Consider the following 21,314-nt stretch of genomic DNA (forward strand, 5'->3'; position numbering starts at 1 on the left):
CGTAGTTCGGTTATTTGTAAAAAAAAAAAAAAAAATTAAAAAAATATCGCCGAATCTAGTTCATGTATTGCTTGGATTGTATTGCTCTAGACGTCGCATGGTTTTAGTTGCCACGGTTATCTAGAGCCGCTACGTATCAGATTGTAGCATCTTAGATTTGTGAGCACGTTTCTACTTTCGGGTGTGGTTTAAGGAAATGGAGATGACATCTGAATTGCTCAGGATATCGGATTTATACGGAGATGATCAGATTCTGTTCTGTTTGTATTCTGTGGTGGTCCATCTAATGGGGTTTTATGCGAACTGTGGATTGTGCGAATGGAAAAATATATAATGAAGTTTGTATGAATCTAAAAAAAATATATGCAAATATGACATTAAGGGATCATGTTTATCAAGGTTTACTAAATACTTTATATGAACCACGTAGAAAAGGTGTGTATGTGTGGTTGTGTGTGTATATATATATATATATATATATGTGTGTGTGTGTGTGTGTGTGTGTGTGTGTGTGTGTGTGTGTGTGTGTGTGTGCGCACCATACTCACATACACAAACAAATAAATCTGGACTCATATAACTAAACCAAAGGTTATATCTGGATTTTATATCTTTATATACGCGTTTACTGACTTTAGATTGGGGTATGTGTGAGCATGTACATTGTTTTAAAACCTGAATCAAACTCAGAAATGTTGGTGACAAAATTATCTTCCTTTGTGGCTGTGTCATGTTCGATGTTATTACTGTTGCTACATCACACACACACACACACACACACACACACACACACACACACACACACAGAGAGAGAGAGAGAGAGAGAGAGAGAGAGAGAGAGAGAGAGAGAGAGAGAGAGAGAATTGCAAACAACCATTCCATGGCAATCAAATCAACCAATACTGCCACCTTGTGCCCAGTTTTTAGACGAGGCTCGTGTAGAGAGCAACAGATGTCCAGGATACGCCAATGGCGTCTCAGTTATAAATACTGTATAAAGCTGGATATTGTCTTAGGCACAGGAAATCACTGGCGTATGTGCACTGTGTTGGTGTATTTTAATCTCAATTAATATACTCAAATGAAAAAAAAATTACAAATATATTAAACAATATAGTTTTTGTCAGTTTCTTTATTCATATTTAAAGATAAAAGTTAAACAGACGTCTTTGACACAACAGACAGCATGGTGTGTGTTTGCACGACGGGTGACTTTAGTTATATTTAGCAATTTCCTTTATTAAAAAGCAATGCATTCCAGGTAGAGTTTTATTTGTGATTGATTCAATGCTGTGAATTTTGCTGCTGGTTGTAAAGTAGAATCTTCTGTCTTCTGTAATATCGCCTTGGGTCTCTGTCTAAAAGGAAAGACAAAACATTCCAGTTCATGACATCAGCTCTTTTGATAAAATATGAGTCATTATGCGTTTAAATGTTGTTATATGATTTTGTGCGTCTGCGCGCTTGTGTGTGTGTGTGTGTGCGTGCGTGCATGTGTGTGTGTGATCCAAATGTACAACTACTTTCTGATTATAGTCATGGTTACTATATTTAGCATTATTTGGGATGAAAAAGACAGTAAAAACAAATGTGTGTGCAAGGAACAGTGTGCATTTTCCTAAACAATAATGTGTTGTTTGCCTATGTAGCTTGTGCGCTTATGGCTATAATAGGAGATTTCTTAAAAAGTATAACACTGAATAGAATTCAACTGTAATTAGAATAAACAGAGGCAGTGTAAAGTCCAAACCGCACAAAGGTTTTGCATATTTGTTGAAGGTGCTTTCAATATCAAACACATTTAGCGTTAATATATAATACTTTAATGAATAAATAAATCCACAAGATTTTAGCAAACGCTGGGAAAATTGAGTCTGGAACAGCGTCTAATGGGATTTGAGTGTTTGGGTTTTCTGTGGGAAAAAATGATGTGTTAAAGAGGCCAATGAAAATATTCATAAGCAGAATTGCAAATTCTATCTTTTCGCTTTTGCAGCTGAAAACCGTTTGTTCACGTCACAGTTGTTCCTGCACGCATCAAGATAAAGTTTTGGTGAAGCATTTCTCAGTGACCAGGTTTTGTCAAGTCAATATAATACAGACCAAACGGACTCTGGGTTTATTGCCGCTTGCAAAGGCGAAACACAACCATGTGATTTGTCTTAAGGGCCGCAATAAAACACTTAAGCTGTTTCTTTTCCCCGAGTTGCATACCAAAAACTTCTTTAGTTCGGCATGTTTTGCTCTTTTGTTTGAAAATTCTAAAATATTAAACACACTCGTAATCAAAAAGTTTCTTTTCAAAGCGATTGAGAATCAAGCTGTTAGACCCATCAAACACCCATAACTGCAAAGACTCGTGAAACTACTTAGATCTTTTTTGTCCAGATGTGGCTATTAGAATAAAAACCCCACCAATATAATGATATAATACGGATCAAACCATATGCCCGCAACCATTTGGATTATTTATACTTAAAATTGTGATGTATTTTATTGTATTTTTTTTTTGTAATTAACTGCACACTATTTATCCTGTTGCTTATTCTCTCATAACCACGCATAGTGTGCGTAGAATATATGCTTTTTTTAGTTGAAAATAAATAAAAAATGTGTAATTAAAAATATGTTCCAGCAATCCAAATTATATATATATATATATATATATATATGAACGTGTGTTATTATACAATTAAATGCGCAAATATAAATAAAATTGATATGCACTGAATAATTTCCCACTTATTATTTTGCATGTTGATAGATAGATAGATAGATAGATAGATAGATAGATAGATAGATAGATAGATAGATAGATAGATAGATAGATAGATAGATAGATGGCTACTAAGTATAAGATGATTACATGTCAACTGTATTATGTAGATTACAACTCAACGGAAAATGTTACTAGTTTGTAAAAATATTTTTCGTTGTTGTTTTTTATTCGTTAGTTTTGATGAAACTGGAATGTTTTTAATGATCAATATAAGATACTAATGTCCTCGGCGTCGCGGTGTGTTTTTCATTATTGTTGTGTATATAATTTTTTTTTTTTTTTTTTTTTTTTTTTTTTTTTTTTTTTACTGAAGTCTATGGCTGAAATTCGTTAAAATAATAAGCAATTTCCATCGACGTTTCGACTTCATTATCATTTGCAATTAAAGTTGAAACTCTGTCAGTCTCACGTCGTACACACTTCTGTCAGAGCCACTGTTTTTAACTTCACACGTTCCGTCATGCGGACTGCATTAATGTCTCCTGCACTCTTTTTTTTTTTTAAACGTGACTGTTCTAATTTTGACCGAATGGCCATTTACCGGTCATTCAAAACGCAAAACCAGATTTGCAAAAATGCAGGTTACAGACTTCTTACTGGAATTGAAGCACTTGGTTTGTTGAACGATTATATGCGTTTGCTGTAAAATTTTTGCATGTACAGCAAATACCAGGTTATGTGAACTATAGTAAACAGTACCGATCTAATCTTAAATAATTTGCTTTCCAAACAATTTTATGAAACGCAAGATAGTTTTGAACTAAAGATAAATGCTGTGTTTAAGCAGCATTCTTCTGACAGTGTTGAGACGATAATTGCTTTAGAGCTGGAAGTCCTCAGTTGGTTTTTGACTTTTATGGCACCTAGGCGCTTTTGACGCATTCTTTTGTACGATGCCCCATCCCCCGCCTTCCTCTTGTCCTTTGAGCAACAAAAATCTTCAATTCAATACAAATGGCGAAAGGAAATGCACAGACGGTTTCCTTCCATAACCGAGAAAACATGAGGAAACGAAAGCAACTATTTAGGGGACGTACACAGCAGAGTAAAATATGAAATGTCTTTCACATGTATTCTGGCTGATAAACATAAAGAAACATTATTTATTTCGACGGCAATAAGAAACTCTTTGTACTGTAAGACTTTAAAACAAAAAAAACAAAAAAAACCCAAATAAACACATCTGCTGCTACACAAGAGATGTTACCCAATGTTTACCAAATAAAGTATATTGAAATTCGTTTTTTACTTATATTTGTAAAAAAATAAATAAAAAAAGCCTTAAAGAGACTCACTCAATTTTCACTTATAATTAATAATTATATTACAATAATATAATAACATTTCACTTACGTATAATAATGATGATCTGAGAGAAGCAAGATTGTAATTGAGTTTGTCAGCGTATAAGCAGAATGATGAAACCTATCAGCTTTTAAATGAAGATATTTTGATATTATAATCATTTGATATGATGTGTTCTGTCCTAAATTGAAATATATCACATTTCAGTTTCTATAACCACACATCCTGCAGTTGTTTGCCTGTTTCTCTGACTTACTCTAGACATTAATGCATTGATTACTGTATACGTGGGTCATATCACCATTTAATCGAAGAAAGAGGAGAGTGATTGAGCAAGCGAGAGAAAGAGAGAAAGAGAGAGAGAGAGATTGAGTGTGTGTGTGTGTGTGTGTGTGTGTGTGTGTGTGTGCCGTGCGCGCGCGTGTGTGTGTGTGTGTGTGTGTGTGTGTGTGTGTGTGTGTGTGTGAGTGAGTGAGAGAGAGAGAGAGAGAGAGAGAGAGAGAGAGAGAGAGACTGTCTGTTTTCCTTAAACATTATCAACTGAAACCAGTGGGATATGAAGCTACAAGCTACATATTCCTCCGTATACAGCGCTCTCAATTGGTGGAAACAAGTCAGGTGACGTTGTCATATTGTCTTTCCTTGAGCCAAGCCTTGGCTATAACACGGGTGGCGCGTCTTAACCGTAGTCTAGAAATTAAAATTACTGAAATCCTACTGAACTAAAAAAAAAAAAAAAAGAGTTTGCAAAGCAGGAAGGGGACACCCGCTTGAGTATATGGGTGAGGAACCTGGACACTTAGGCGCACACTTAGGGAACGTGAGAGACTAAGCAAGTGGTCCTGAAAAGTGAAAAGGCAGTGTTGATGAGAGGGCGATAGGGGAAGGCATGAATTCGTATTTCGCGAACCCGTCACTCTCCTGTCACTTATCCGGTGGCCAAGAGGTTTTGCCTAACATGCCGCTAAATACGACCACGTACGATCCTGTCAGACATTTCTCGTCTTACGGCTCCACTGTGACCCAGAACCGGATTTACGCGTCCCCCTTCTACTCGCCCCAAGACAATGTTGTGTTCGGGTCAAGCCGGGGACCGTACGAGTATGGATCTAACGTGTTCCTTCAAGACAAGGAAGTGCTTCCCAGCTGCAGACAAACTAGCATTGGAATCAACGCTCAAAGCCACGTAGCGCAGGAGTACAGCCTGGAGCACGGTCGAGGCGTTGCGCAGGAGCAAAAAGGGAGCCAGATTCAGATCTATCCGTGGATGCAGCGCATGAACTCGCACAGCGGTGAGTTTCGAGCTCAGTTCTTTTACTGTGGTGGAGTGACTCGGTTTTTACGATATGCCATTGTAACAGCGAGCCTACATTTTATGACCCCATAAAGCTCTAGTAAATCGTCAGTTTATAAAAGGCCCCTTTTAAAAAAAGAGGCAATTCCCATTTGGTCAAACTTTCCCTTTGGTTCGCAAAGAACCAAAAAAAAAAGCTTTGGCACCTTATGTGATTCTACAAATTTGACACATCTATTGTTGAATTTTTGTGTATTTCTGTAACGTTAATTGTTAAACAGACTTTTAATAAATAACATCTTGCGAATCACACGTTTCTAATATCAATTGTAAAAGTGTAATAGTTTGTGGAAAATCTATTGCAAAATGTTAAAAACTTTTTCACGTATTAGACTAATTATATTGTATTAAAGTCAAATGTACAAATAATGAATTCATTCCAAACTCTTAATTATGCTCTACTTTTATTATTATTATTTTTTTTAACAGGAGTTGGATACGGCTCTGACAGAAGGAGAGGTCGACAGATTTACTCCCGATACCAAACACTGGAGCTTGAAAAAGAGTTCCACTTCAATCGCTACTTGACCAGACGCAGACGGATAGAGATTGCCAATGCACTTTGTTTAACTGAGCGCCAAATCAAAATTTGGTTCCAGAACCGCCGCATGAAATGGAAGAAAGAAACCAACCTGACTTCGACTGTAACTGGTACAGATTCGACGGGTTCTGCCCAGGGGGAAGAAAAACAGAACAATCAGGAGGAGACAGAAGAAGAAGTGAAAAACAAAGACTAGTAGTTTTCCCATTTGTAAACGCCTGTTACACTGCAACGTAACTACCTATAAACTATCTGAAATGCAAATATAACTGCATGGACTGTATTCTGATATACATTTACACTTATTTCCTGATCATATTATCACGTGCAGTGAGAGCTAGAGAGAGAGAGAGAGAGAGAGAGAGAGAGAGAGAGGAGATAGAGAGAGAATAGAAAGGTGATATGCAGAATTATGTCAATCACACTTTGTATTAATTACGTTTTGCCCCATTTTGGGCAGCTTACATGCAATATGACATACGCTGTTGTTTGGCCACAAGTCTTACTAGTATAGTGTTGTGCAGGCTTATAAATAGTTATACTTATGAAAAATGTAAACAAATTGGGTCAATGGGCATTCTCATTGAATACTACCAGTACTATTACCATTCCAAATGTGAAGGAAATGTAATCTATGCACATGGGTTATTTTGTTCTTGTTCAGTTAACACCAACACCGGTGGGATCCATGCTACCTACGTTCGTATGAATTTTAATAACTGAATCCAGTCAGTGCGCGGATTTACAAATCGCCTCTATAATAATGGCAAAATATTTCATTATATTGTTCAGCTGATTTCAATTGAATTCAAACCTACACGTTTTGTCATGCTTTTAAAGTTGTCTTTGAGTGAATAAAATCCACAATGAAAATGAAGACGTTCATTGTTTTGCAATTACATGTGTAATATTTTGTCCAAAATGTGTATTATTTAATAAATTGTTTTAAAGACAAATCTTCTTTTTTTGCCTGAATCATTGCGAAAAACGTGTTTACTGAGCTAAAGAAATATATTTTTTTTTTAATGCAAACTCAATACACTTGAGGTGTTGTTCTGAACGTTTGAACAATTCTTTTCACAAAGCAAAAAACTATTTTCCCAGTAGGTGTAATTGAAATGTAAACTCAATAACACAAAAACTGAATTCATCTGTGTAGCATTGCTAATTTTTTTATGAATCGACAGACTACTTTATACAGTCAATCAAATATTTCTGCTGTAAAATAACCACATACGACAATTTATTATTATTATTATTATTATTTTTATTTTTTATTTTATTTTTTTAAGTTACCAGGCTATAATCGTGCGTAATGCTAAAAACGACCCTTACTTACACCGAAAAATCAACACGTTTATAGTAGGGTTAAGCAATCGTTTGGGGTGAACCCATCTTTCAATATTTCAGTACTTGAGAACATCAACACTTGTATTTCTTAAGGGTTGTAAAAAAATGAAAACATGAAGCACATAATACAGCATTTCACTCCACCAACGACAATAGTATTGGTGCCCGTGTCTAAGCTTTGCCAAATATCAGACACCAGATGACGCTCTTGTCTAACTGTCTCACGTGTTTTTTGCCCAAACGCTTAGATGGTCTCCATACCACAAAGTTATCGGACACGTTTCCCTTATTCATCAATAATCTCGGGGGGGATCAAGCCAATTTATGACTGGCCAACAGTTGCACGTGATCCTATTTAAGCATCCCATATTTGGGCATTACACGCATCGTGAAAAAAAGCAAGCGATATCCCGCCACCTATAAATCCTGCCCTTTTAGGGTAAAACCCCTTTAACTTCTAACGGAGACAAATCCAAAACAATAAACAAGATTAGAAAACAACAAAATTAACCTATGTATGTTGTACGTCCATTTGGGTTCTGGTCTGACTACGTGCTTCTAGTTGGTTTTCTGTAGTGTAGGCTACTTTGCATCGAAGTAGAATGAGCTCGTACGTGGGAAACTCTTTTTGTAACCAAACGCACGATGCACCCTCCTATGGTATGCGCACTTTTGATAACTATGGGACTGTCTCAGAGTTTCAGCAGTCCAGTTATGCTTACGGAGGGCTCGATCTCAGTGGAACGTTAGCTTCTCAAGTCGTTTCCGAGTCTCCGAAACGGGAGGCGATGAATAAGCACAACAGTGCCAGGATCAACGCTTCACCACATCGCCAGGCTTGCGCAGCTCTCGGTTCCCCAAGTCGTGTCAGTACACGCGGGTACAACCTGCTCAGCCAAGGACTGTTGAGCCAAAAAACAGAGATGATTATGGAAGTTACGGAAAAACCCAGCGGCAAAAGTCAGCCTGGTGAAATGGAGATCACGCCAACGACTAAACCACAAACTAACTCGAGTGAGCACCAGACCCAGTCGCAACCGCAGATATACCCGTGGATGACCAAGCTACACATTAGCCACGGTAAAGTTGCATCTAATCTATTTTTCTATGATAATAGCAAAGCTGCGCATCTCATGTTTTCATCCTTCTATCCCATGCCGGTCTGCTCCCTCCATACTTTATTTCTTGTGCTTTATAGGCCAAAAACAGGAAATAATAAAACTGACGATCGTAAATTTTTATATACGAAAGGTACCTATTGCTCGTAAACCTGTCCCGTTACTGTGATCTGCAGGCAAATTTACTGCTATATAATTGGGTAAAAAAAAAAAGAATCAAAAATAGAAGACTATATATGATATTGAAAATTAATTAAGACTTCTATTTGTTTTGTTCCCCTGCAAAAATCAGTATGGAAATCTGAAAGATTTATATTGTTCATTTTTTTGTTGCTATATCATGATGTTTGAATAGGAACAAATAATTTGTAAGTCACCACTATAGCGCCTGCTAGGGGTTTTAGACCATGGAAATAATGTTACTTCAACTAGAGGTCATATGAAATATTATTTATTAGTTCTTTAATTTAAAGTTTGAACGATGTAATTTGTAGGGATTAGCTGACAGTCAAATCCTGCTTCCGGTTCCATTCACTCCCTAATCCTTTAAAGTGCTTTAAACGTTTATAACCACACAAAGAGTCATCGCCGGCTTCATTGACATCTATTTTCTTCATTTCACCCATCTTATTTTAGGATTATGTAGCATTAGACCCCACCACTAATGTAGTCCTACATATAACTGTAGAAGAGCATCGCTATAATGCTTTTGATTTCCTTTTCGTGGATGTAACCAATATCTTTTTACTCAGACTCAGACGGTAAAAGGTCACGAACCAGTTACACCCGATACCAGACTTTGGAGTTGGAGAAAGAGTTCCATTTCAACCGATACCTCACACGTCGCAGGCGAATCGAGATTGCCAATAACCTATGCCTGAATGAGAGACAAATTAAAATTTGGTTCCAGAACCGTCGCATGAAGTGGAAGAAGGACTCAAAGCTGAAAGTTAAAGGTGCACTATATGATAAGGTGGTATAGCAAATATACCTGCAAACCAGAAAAGTTTATTAATATAAATGTTTCAAGGTCCTTGCTTTTTAAAGCTGACAACAGATTATAACTGATAGATTACAGTCTTAATTTATTGTAAGTATGTAACGTTTTGTCCTCACAATTTGTTCATCTGACGACACACTGACAACGGGGTGGAGTTTATTTGGGGTACACCCAATCCACAACTTGCAGCAGGTTAACAAGTGCACATGCAATTCGAATTATTTAAAATTATTTTTATGGCATATTAATTCAGTATTTGGTTTGCATTGTTTTTTTAAATGGATGTCTGTTTATATGATATGATAATATAATATTACTCATTGTATGTTCCAATTAGATGGTCATGCTTACATATTGTGTAAATGTAATGCTGAAAATGAAGGCTTAGAATGTGTGATTTTCCACAATTGGCTGTTTGTATTAGCATCAATGCGATGCAACAACAACAACAAAAAGTTTTCCAAGTGTAATGTTCAGTTCTCAGAGTTCAAATGTTGCACCTGTATGAAAATGTGGTTTTTTAACGTACATTTTACATGTCACATGTCAAAATCAAATGTGGTCCATCCGATGGTAATAATAATCGAAATAAAATGATTAGCAGATCACCTTTTTTTAAATCCTTATTCAGTCCATTACCAACAAGAAACATTCACAACAATGCAACATGAATGAGATGGGAAGATGTATATCTTCAATAAAGGCCCTATTGTTCAGTGATCTCTTGTGTGGTTATGAGAAGTTAGACCATATAAGACTTTGATATTTAGAGTTTATATAAAAAAGCAAAAATGGTCTTATTATCTGAATGTACCTGCAGAAAAATCATAAGGATTTTAAATAATGAGGTACAATGGGATCTCTCCGGTCATCTCCCTTGGGCCAATTATTTACGGTAGTCCTCAGACTGAGGCATAAAACTTTATGACCCCAATAAAGTTTTACTGCGTTTCCTCACACCTCTCAAACAGTGACAACTGTTTCCTATTTCAACAGACGATCGGAAGTTTGAACATTTGTGATCTACATAGTGTAAAGAATGAATGTGGATTTGGTCATACATGATTCAATAAACTACATAAACCAAAACTAATTCTATCGTTTTTTTTTTTTTTTTAAGAAAGCAATATATGCATGTGTGTATGAACAGTATTAGACATTAATGATTGTATCTGAACTGAAATAGAAAATGCGTTCTGAGTCATTTTTATTTTCTAATTTAACTTAAATTGAAGTTTATTTTCCTTCAACATTTTCTGTATCGTACCGAATTTTATTCTGGAGTTTTAAGAATCATAAAAAAAAAATAAAAATTTCTGTAGTTAAAACAATTTCTTTCCACATCAAAATGATTTTTTATTTGCGGTTACTCACCTAAACTTGGGCTTCTCGAAATCTCCATGGCGTTCCTACTTTCAACACACACTCTCTTGACTATTACACACACTTTCTCTGCAACTGTGGCTACTAAGTTGCTTTTTTAAAGAAGGCCGCCTTTTTAGCTTTCTGTCCACGTATTTTGAAGTTTTGAGGGTTATTTATGCCAATTGCCTTAAGCAGGACCAGCGACTGGTTCATGGAGAGCACGTGGGGTCATTAGAGTGGATTTTATGGCCTGGAAGACTTGACAAACCCTCAATATATTTACATCATATATAATCTTAACTGTCCTCAATCGCAGCTGTTGGGTGGTCGTATTTTAGAACGAGAGAACGGCTTCAGGACGGTCAGTACGACTTTATTTGTGTCACAGTACGCGGTTCGGCAAAACTCCCCTTCTCGTAAATGGATCCCTGGCGATCGCAGTAAGTTGATCATCTCGTTTTTCCCAGTTTCAAATTAAATACATCCTCTACTTTGGAACACTCTCGGGAATTATTCAGGGGCTTTAATTCGATAGTAGGTTTTGAGAAATTGTTTCTGAAAGTGCTTAATGTGCTCTGTTCTTTTTTTTTGTGAATTCTTTCTACATTGATTCTGGAAAGTTGTGTTCAAATTAGGCCTTCCTGCAATGTCATTATTTTAACGATGCGTTCATTTAAACACAAATTATACATTTGCAAGCGTGATGCGTGTGTGGTCTGGTAAACCTATGTTGCACATGATTTCAAGGATTTCAATACAACATGATTACAGCGTATATGTGTGTTGAACGAGTAGGTTAAGTCATAATCCAAAAGTGGAGGAAGTTGCATTGGGAGCTTGAACGTATTTTAAGTCATCTTGTATTGGGTTGCAGATGAGAGCCCAAAGCGCAGCACATAGATCTTTATATGAGACATTATGGCGGGTCATGTGCAGGGCAAACCTGCAGTGTTGTGCACTGGGGTCATGTACAGGGCAGTGTGAACAACAATACACAGCATTGTCACTAAAAGCTGAAACTTGGTTTCTGCTCTTTATACAATTTTTTTTTTTTTTTTACCATCAACGAATTTCCGTTTCCATTTTTTTAAATATAGAATATATAAGATATGTTTGGAAGATATTATATATAATATTTCACACGCTGGTTTTATCCAAAAAAATAATGCGATCAGAATTAACGAGCAACATTCAGTTTGTACGTTTTGTGAGGGTCCTGCTAGACCGTTATATCAGTACACAAGTGTTAGAAATTGTGATGTGTATTTTGCATATTGTTTTCTCACACTGTTTAAATACTTAAGGAATTAATTTATGTTATGTGACTGGAACTTTATGAATTGAATAGAAGAATATTCCCTTTTAAAGACGAATTGTTCGTCATGCTTATTAAAGTAATAAAAAACCCCAGTTAGCACTATATTATTTGTAAAACGATCTCAAGCTCATGGAGATGATCATTAGATGAGTTTATTTTGTAAAACATGCTGTGAAACAATAAAACCTTTAATGCAATAGTCGAATAATTCTGGTGGGATTATTTTAATAAATACATTTTTAGTAGCAGTGATGATGTGCTAAAAAAAATCAACAGTGTCTAGGATTTTTGGTGGTGGGTGTTTGTTTATTTGTTTATGTATTTGTTTGTTTGTTTCTTTCTTTCTTTCTTTCTTTCTTTCTTTCTTTCTTTCTTTCTTTCTTTCTTTCTTTCTTTCTTTCTTTTTTTCTTTCTTTCTTTTTGTATTAGCCCACACTATTGGTTAAACATTTTTCTAATACCTTTTTAGTTATAAGATATATTTATTTTGCAGATAGAGAGATAGTTGTCAGAGTGATCCTAGTTGATGATGATGAATAATCTGTGAGGCAAACACCTTAATATAATTATAGATACGATAGAAACTCTTCCAAAATTAAATTAGTATTGTTTGTCAGGATGCAGTTCATTTAAGAATTACTATTAGCATCACTTCCACTACTACTACTGCTAATGCTAAAAGTAAACAAACATAATAATAATAATAATAATAATAATAATAATAGACCCTGTGGTAGCATATTATTATTATTATTATTATTATTATTATTATTATTATTATTATTATTATTATTATCACTATTTAATATATAAGCTGTTAGTATTGCTTTAGATTTTGAGAGAGAGATTGTAGAAAAAGGAGCCAATTCAAGAGGCTTATAGTTGTAAATACCATTGAGTTGTAAATACCAGGGCCAGTCAGAGGGCATTTCTCAGGGAAGTGAACTGGAAAGAACCATGCATGCATTCTTCGAGAAAAGACAAGGGTTTGGGTACTGTCTTAAATTCATTATTGTATTACAATCAGAAAATATGTTGAAAAGTTTATTATTATTATTATTATTATTATTATTATTATTATTATTATTATTATTATTATTATTTTACTGTAGGTTTCTTGTTGGACAACCAGCTATTTTAAATATGAAAAGTAGACTTCACACAAAAAGAAAACCTATTTCAGAAAGGTTATAAATGTAAAGGTTATTGTGTGTGTGTGTGTGTGTGTGTGTGTGTGTGTGTGTGTGTGTGTGTGTGTGTGTGTGTGTGTTTGGGTAGTCAATAATTGTAATTTTGTAAAACAATATATTGTGAAATGTTTTAAACTAAACTGTATTGATACTATCACACTTCCACAGATAGAATTCTGATGGTGACGGTCAGTGTTAAAATGTCAGTCTACTTTAAAATGACTAAAATTAAAATGTGTAAGTGTGTAAACATGGGTCATAAAAGAATGAAATAAATATGTTAGCTTTTAGGTTTTAGCATCAGATGTTTTTCTAACCCCCTGAAGTGAAAATGAAGGACAGCGTGAAGGTAAACATGATGAAATACAACTAATTGAAGGTCACCACCTGCCTTGCATTATTATTACAGTAGCAGATGATGTCGTGGTTCTTGAAATCACTGTGTATGTTTCTTAATTCATACAACTGTGACCTTTACGGGTGCTGCCCTGAGGGTGATAGAAGCAACATGGGGGAGCGAAATGTTTCTTTTGATCCACAGGTTGAGTAAAATAATTTTTTGTTGTGTATTCAAGCATAAAAACATATATTCAAATAATGTGTGTCTTGCTGAACAACTGTGTGTTTAAATACATAAATATATTATGTAGTATAAATATATAATAGAATATATGATATATTTATATTACATACTATATAAATATATTATGTAATATAAATATATATTAGAATATATAATATATTTATATATAATATTATTTTTTAAATAATATTAAAATAAATTATTAGGCAACCAATTGTTTAACTCTTAATTTACACTTTGGTGAAGATTTTGGAAAAATCTGGAAGATATGCATCAGTAGAATCCAGTTCATGTTAGAGCTATCCACTAGGACTGTATAAGGAATGCCCCTTTTGATGAAGAACAAAGGGGGTTATCATCCAGGGCCTACCTGGTCTCACAGTGGGCTTTAGTAAATGTATGAGGATCCTGAAGGAGAAACTGAGAAGTTACAACCTCTGTCACAAAAAGTGGAAGTATTGTGGGAGAAAGATTAAAATAATGCATTAATTTTAATGATAAAATTCAAACTTTTGAAATTATATCTGCATTTATTTTATTTTTTAAGTTAAATTTATATTAATCAATTTTTAATGCAAAGTACATTTTTAGGTCCAACAATATTAAATCAAAATGCCAAATGTTATGTGTAAGGTTGTTTATTTTATTAAAAATGATATGAGCAGTAGACAACAAAATAAAAGTAGGTAAAACAGTGAAGAGTTTTTTTATTTTAAATGAAGATAATAACCGAGCAGTTAGTTATTATGGTGCTTCCCTACAATAGTTTAACATGTTTATTGTTAATTTTACAATAGAATATAATACATGAACGACCATTAGGGGGTGCTGTTATATATCCTTGTGTTGTTTTTCTCCTGCATTCCCAGTCAGTTTGCTGTCCTCTTTTTTGGGGGTTTTGAGAAGAAATAACCTTTGCTGCACCATAATAAGTGCAAACCCAGGGCATTTTAATAGGGAATGCAAAGCAAGTTTACATCTCAGTTCTGCCCACATTCGGTTACTGAGTTAGTTTCTGTATTGACATGAATATACAAGTTTCGACGAGTCACCTGTAAATCAGACCCACCTGATAAGAAACACGGTTTATTTACAGCATTTTGCTTTTCTTTCTTTTTTGATTAATGAGTTCGAGAATGCTATTTGGCTCTGAAACAGTTTATGTCTCGGCCATATATCGATCTCTAAGTGACTCCTATTGTGCATTTATTTAAACAAAGAATGTAATTAAAAAGTAAAATAAAAATAATATTGTAATTCATAACTGTGGAGATCTTTAAGACAATTAAATGATTTGACCTTTGTACAGACGATTTAACTGGATATTGTGGTTGTATATCTTTAAAAAGCTCTGCAATGTTTACATTAGGCACGATCCAAAAATCAACGTGACGCAGTAAAAGAAATGTTCTATACACGTGTGCACACGTCTAAAAGAGTGGGTTTACAGTCGTGGGTCAATTAGTGCCAGAAATAAACAAATCCATTAAGGAAATAATTTTGATAGCATGAGCTGAATACATCTCGTTGGCCTAATTAACAGAATAATCATTTAAGATGGTATAATTTCAGCTAATATGCTGATTTATATATATATATATATATATATATATATATATATATATATATATATATATATATATATATATATATATATTTCCATTTCATTACACACATATATATAATCTTCAAGTTAAGAAAAAAGACGGTAAAAATGTAGTAACAATTTTTTTTAAAATATATCGATATTTGATATTATTTGATATTATATTATCCATGTGTTTCTCCAAACATAATTTTTTGCCAATCTTGATCTTAGCTAGTTTTCTTTGGCCATTTAATGAAGAATTGTGCATTAATGGATGCTGCTAGAAATAATGGATCTTGTTAGAAATGTGATTTAATATTTTAGAAGCTTTTAAGCAAAATAGAATTTATTAATAGAAACAAAATTTTCTGTGAATTGTTTATTAGTAGGAGTGACATTGAAATGAAATCTATCTATCTATCTATCTATCTATCTATCTATCTATCTATCTATCTATCTATCTATCTATCTATCTATCTATCTATCTATCTATCTATCTATCCATCCATCACTATAAATAATAGCAAAAAAGGAACAACCACAAACATACAAATGAAACATCAAGTAAGCCCGCAGGACTTTTTTTTTTTTTTTTACCCTAAGTCTCTCAATAACTAGTTATTGAGCTCGTGCGGGATCTGAGGCCATTTGGGTGCAGAAGATATTCATCGCTGGTCGCTCATCAATAACAGCTTGGCAGTGAACTATTGGAACGAGTAAAACGCGTGAGGTGAAACGAGGGTCAGGATGTCTAACTAATATTAAAATGCGTCTGCAGCACTAGAGCTGGCCCAAGTGGGTGGATGAGGGTGTTTTCAACCTGGAGGGGGTGGACTGTACAAAAAAATCCCACCTACCCTAGACTCAAAGTGGCGAGCCTCTCTAAATCCTGATGAGGCAGATGAAGCTAGGATGTGTTTCTCAGCAATGCATTTGGATGCACCCATAGCGTTTTGGAAATCGGTTTGCCCTTAACAAAGTTCCCAAACTTTATTCAGGATGATTAAGCGTGAATTATTTGATGCACCTTCAACTAGGCCATGACCTATACAAGAAGGTATACACAGAGAAGGTGATACGTTATCTGCCTCTAAACCTGTTTAGAAACTGGAGGGGAAAAATGCAAAGCCATAGACGTGCAGGTTACCGAGCGGTCATATGGTAATAACGCGCACAATAAAACCCCGGGGAACAACAGAAACTTATTTTTCACCACTGCTGTCATGCGCGTGCTTTGTGCACGGCGTGTTTCTGCCTGAATATTCATGTGGGGTGCACCTAGGAATTTGCAGTCTGATAGAAAATGACTCTGGAAAGAAAATCTCTTTTCCCCTAGGTCCCTTCGGCTCTTTTTTTTTTGCACGTATACGCGTGCGCGTGCATTTGCTGCATTGATGAGAGTATCTAACTTTTCAAGGCATGTATTTTTCCCCATTCAGCTCATTTTTTTCAGGCTGTATATGGAGATCATTTACGTTCTAAAGCTTCAAAACCATTATTTTAATAACGATAAATGATAAATGTAATGCAGGTCGTTAAAATGTATGTCAGCACACGTTCTGTTGACTTTTGTAGAAGATTATTGTAACTATTATTAATTACATTTTTAGCTTACACTTTAGCCCCGCCCCCTCCGACCATCTTCTTGCGTTACTCCTCTTATGTTACGCATGAGATATGCTTCAAAAATCCTTACTTATAGTCGTGTGCTCGGTTCTTTTTATGATGTTCAGAGAAGCTTTGAAATAGCATGGCTATCTACAAGCAGGAATATCATTTAGAGTAGATTACAACCTTACAGTAGCATCACACTATATTGAGATTTGCAAACGTCATGATTATGACCTCGAATGTGCAATTTCCAGGATACTTTATGGGCCTGAAAATGTCCTAATAATGCCAATACCACGTTTAATTAAAGTGAGATTAACTCATTCAATTTGTTCGTTTTAACAAAGAATTTGTGGCAAAGGAATTATTAGTTTCTTCATAAGAGTCTTTGCATAACAACGTTTCTTTTCTTTAGAGAAACTTGACGCTTAATGAAAAGGGCAAAGGGGGTGGGGATGCTCAATGCTTCCCTGATCAAGTATTTCTTTATGTGACCTTTTTGCAACCATAACAGAAGACAGTATCTCAGTAGTTGTCTATATGTACCCTGTAGAACCGAATTTGTGTCTAAACATAAAACCCACAAACACGTCTCTACAGGATTACATGGGCGACTTTAAAGCCACGATTTTGTTCTCCTTCAAAACGGTGCAGACGCTTTTTTTTTTTTTTTTATTAATGGACTCTTACTACAGTGATGTGTTTACATCGACTCTCGCAAAGATCAGACTAGGATGACTGCAGGTAGTTTTGGACCATATCACGTGGAAATAAACGTGCAGTCTGGACGTGTGGGTTGTGTTTTCACGTTTCTAAAGAGTTGTAATAGTTCAGTAATCCACGAAATTTTAATGAAGAAAACCATTCACATTTTCACTGTAGTGAATTTATAAACGCGATTATTAATATTTATTTTCTGCATTCCTACTGATACCAGAACATTATATTTATACAATTATAACCCCCCCCTCAATAATCAACACAACAAATATAATAATAGTGATAATATTACTAATAACATTTATTATTGTTATTACAAATATTATTATTATTCTATCATTATTGTTATTATTATTATTATTATTAATAATTATTATTATTACTATTATTCTTTTTATATTGCCCTTGTTTTTGCTATTGCACGTGCAGAAGTTTAAAATAACTCATTCCAATTTCATTTTAATTTAAAACAAGATATACGTGGAAATAAATGTTAGAACATTTGTTTGGGATGCGTTAGTTACCAAATGGCACCTGATGGTACACTTGTGTGTGTGTGAAAAGAACGGGCCTTGCGCTCTACTACAGAGAGAGAGAGAGAGAGAGAGAGAGAGAGAGAGAGAGAGAGAGAGAGAGCTTTCCTACACAATGGCGGAAAATTAAAGGTATGTTTGCTAGAAGCTTTGGTTCCTTATCCGGGGACTGCTTCGCTCGTTGCCATTGGGCCGCCAAATCACGTGATCAAAGTAACTTTACAGGGTTGCTCGCTAGTAGGAGGGCTTTATGGAGCAGAAAAACGCCAAAGCTAGAAAAATTATTTCCCACTCCAGAAATTAATGATCATGAGCTCGTATTTGATGGACTCTAACTACATCGATCCGAAATTTCCTCCTTGCGAGGAATATTCGCAAAATAACTACATCCCCGAACACAGTCCCGAATATTACGGCCGCGCCAGGGACGCCAGCTACCAGCATCACCACCAAGAGTTGTACCCTCCGCGGGCGAACTACCAGGAGCGCCAGTACAACTGCGCCAGCATCCCTGAGCCCGATGCCCAGAGAGGACATGGACTACCTAATACGGGCCACCTGCTTGGGAAAGGGCAGCCTGTATCATGTGAGCCCCCTCAGTTACCCCTGTCCCCGGCCACTCCACCGGCAGCCTCCTCAGCCTGTAATCAAGCTACTCCGGAGCATCCCAACAGCACAGCCTCGGCCAAGCAGCCAGTTGTTTACCCATGGATGAAGAAAATTCACGTCAGCACCGGTATGTAACTTGTGTGGCGCCCAGAGCTTTTCCCCTTCATTCTAACTCTCTCACACTCTCTCTCTCTTTCTCTCTGCATCTGTCTCACTCCTCTTTTTTACCCTCATCCGCCTGACCGGCCCCTGCCATGATAGGATAGAAGCCTTTGAAATGGCACAATTGAGGCGGATTTACGACTCGGCATTGGTAATTACACCCGCCATAAATTTTATAGCCGAGGTATACTCTAGGCAGTCGTATCGCCATGTGGCTCCTCGCGCTGTGTTTGGAGGGAGGGAGAGTTAGGACTAAGAGAGAGAGAGAAAGAGAAAGAGAGAGAGAGAAAAATAATACTAAGGGTTTTTTTTTTATTGTGTTGCATTAATAATTCAGGCGGAATTTGGTGCGAATGTTGGCCTCATTACTAACAAGTGCTGAAGTTTTTCGATGTATCTATAATCCCTTAAAATCCCTCTCTAGCTCACAATTTCTTTCCAAACACGCTTGTTTACCTGTACTCCTTTTCTTTTTCTTTTTCTTTCTTTCTTGCTTTCTTGCTTTCTTTCTTTCTTGCTTTCTTGCCTGCTTTCTTGCATTCTTTCTTGCTTTCTTTCTTCCATTCCCCTCTGCTTTTTCCTCTTTCCAGTGAACTCTAGTTACAATGGAGGGGAGCCCAAGCGATCTAGAACTGCTTACACCCGTCAGCAAGTGTTAGAACTGGAGAAGGAATTCCACTATAATCGCTACTTAACGCGGCGAAGACGCATCGAGATCGCTCATTCCCTGGTTCTCTCTGAGAGGCAGATCAAAATTTGGTTTCAGAATCGCCGGATGAAGTGGAAAAAAGACCACAGGCTACCAAACACCAAAGTCAGATCCTCCTCTTCCGGCATGTCCTCCGGCTCCAACACAGGCTCGTCGGCAGGCGTTGTTGCGGCCGCCTCGACCAGTAACACCATTGCAGCCAACGAGGAGCTCTCTGGATCCGAGCGAGAGGATATTACGAGGTTATGAGAGAACTATTCCACGGAGAGAAGGAACGGAGCAGCTCGAAATGACTGATTTATTTATATAACAGGATATATATTTTTTGCTTTTGTTTTTCCACTTTATTATATTTTATTTTTATTTTTTTTGGTAGGTATCTTGTGCGCCCAAACGGTTTGCTTTAAGTCCACCGTTATATAAAGTGCATGTTATATAGCATGGATTATTGCGAAATTACTTTTATGCGAAACAGGGTTTAATTTATATGCTGAATCAGGATGTTTTAATCTCCAGACATAAGGGTCAGTTTTTGGACAAAGGCAGTTTATGGACACTATATTCCTGTTACTGAGGGCCTCTCTGTGCCCAGCTGCCAAGGTGAAGTGCACAAATGTTCTATTTATTTCACACAACGAGACTGAAGGAAAGTTGCTTTTATACTGTACATGAAAAAAAAAGAATAATAATATCGACAATTCTGATAGAAAAATTAACGTCTTTGTTGATCTAAGAACAAAATGCTGTGACTTAAGTGTCGTATGAAAAGGTTCAATTTTTAAATGATCTTTTACTTTTGTTGTGGTGGCGTTGTGTTTAGGCTATTAAAACCAGATTATTGTGAGATGCAATAAATCGACTTTAGTGTATTTGTGATAATATTGGTCAATAAAAGTAAGTGTCTGTTAGTTTTATATAGGTTTGCTGGGTGAATTTTATTATTAAATATCGTGCCTATATTTACCGCGAGGTAGAGACTTTGAAAGTTTAGTAATAATATCTAACATTATCATAGTCCACATTTTATGTCAATTAAAAAAGGCATATTAAGATGCATCCCTATAAAACAATGACTATTGTGTATCCGGAAATATCTTGGTGCTCCTGCACGCACTGAGGAGGACGTTTGCTAAAGTCGCCTGAAATTCCTACAAAAAATAACCCTTTCATGCATTTGATTATCTTGGCATATTATTATGGCTTATTAAGTGAGGCTTTTCACTTTTTTTGTTTATGACTGGTTTGAGCATAGCTGCCCTTGCTGTCTGAAAATCAGTATCACTATTCAAGAAATGATACACAGCTTCACTCTTGCAGTGGGGTACAAATATTATTTCCATGCATTATGGTGGTAGACAAAGAAATACATTACTGCATTTTGCTCAACAACAAATAAGGTAACACATCAACGTGATGTTTTCAGTTATTTAAAAAAAAAATGAAGGGTTTAAAAAGCAAATGATTTAAAAGTTAAATAAT

The 21,314-nt window shown here is 35.8% G+C and overlaps 4 protein-coding genes and 1 long non-coding RNA gene across 6 annotated transcripts in view; 4 read left to right on the top strand and 1 right to left on the bottom strand.

Annotated features, from left to right (window-relative positions):
* hoxc3a (homeobox C3a) overlaps positions 1 to 21,314 on the top strand; it is a 37,406-nt gene that overhangs the window by 924 nt on the left and 15,168 nt on the right. The window contains exon 1 of one of the 2 annotated variants that reach the window (XM_046869608.1): positions 11,124 to 11,252. The exons of the other annotated variant lie outside the window; for it this stretch is intronic. The gene's annotated coding sequence lies outside the window, so the exon portion shown is untranslated. Of the gene's footprint in view, positions 1 to 11,123; positions 11,253 to 21,314 lie in introns of those variants that run through there. 2 annotated transcript variants of the gene reach the window in all.
* Positions 1,115 to 11,145, bottom strand: LOC124399003. The gene is made up of 2 exons (XR_006928157.1): positions 10,822 to 11,145; positions 1,115 to 1,358 (listed from the first exon to the last, which is right to left on the bottom strand). It is a non-coding gene; the product is annotated as an uncharacterized LOC124399003 (long non-coding RNA).
* hoxc6a (homeobox C6a) lies at positions 4,554 to 6,920 on the top strand. The gene is made up of 2 exons (XM_046869615.1): positions 4,554 to 5,376; positions 5,868 to 6,920. Exons 1-2 carry the CDS (start codon positions 4,974 to 4,976, stop codon positions 6,173 to 6,175), a joined length of 711 nt encoding a protein of 236 aa, XP_046725571.1. The 5' UTR covers positions 4,554 to 4,973; the 3' UTR covers positions 6,176 to 6,920.
* Positions 7,771 to 10,489, top strand: hoxc5a (homeobox C5a). The gene is made up of 2 exons (XM_046869616.1): positions 7,771 to 8,409; positions 9,200 to 10,489. The coding sequence occupies exons 1-2, from the start codon at positions 7,932 to 7,934 to the stop codon at positions 9,427 to 9,429; spliced, it is 708 nt and encodes a 235-aa protein (XP_046725572.1). The 5' UTR covers positions 7,771 to 7,931; the 3' UTR covers positions 9,430 to 10,489.
* hoxc4a (homeobox C4a) lies at positions 18,199 to 20,749 on the top strand. The gene is made up of 2 exons (XM_046869612.1): positions 18,199 to 19,091; positions 19,717 to 20,749. The coding sequence occupies exons 1-2, from the start codon at positions 18,659 to 18,661 to the stop codon at positions 20,082 to 20,084; spliced, it is 801 nt and encodes a 266-aa protein (XP_046725568.1). The 5' UTR covers positions 18,199 to 18,658; the 3' UTR covers positions 20,085 to 20,749.

The sequence above is a fragment of the Silurus meridionalis genome, chromosome 16, assembly GCF_014805685.1.
Source record: "Silurus meridionalis isolate SWU-2019-XX chromosome 16, ASM1480568v1, whole genome shotgun sequence".
In the NCBI taxonomy this organism is placed as follows: domain Eukaryota; kingdom Metazoa; phylum Chordata; class Actinopteri; order Siluriformes; family Siluridae; genus Silurus; species Silurus meridionalis.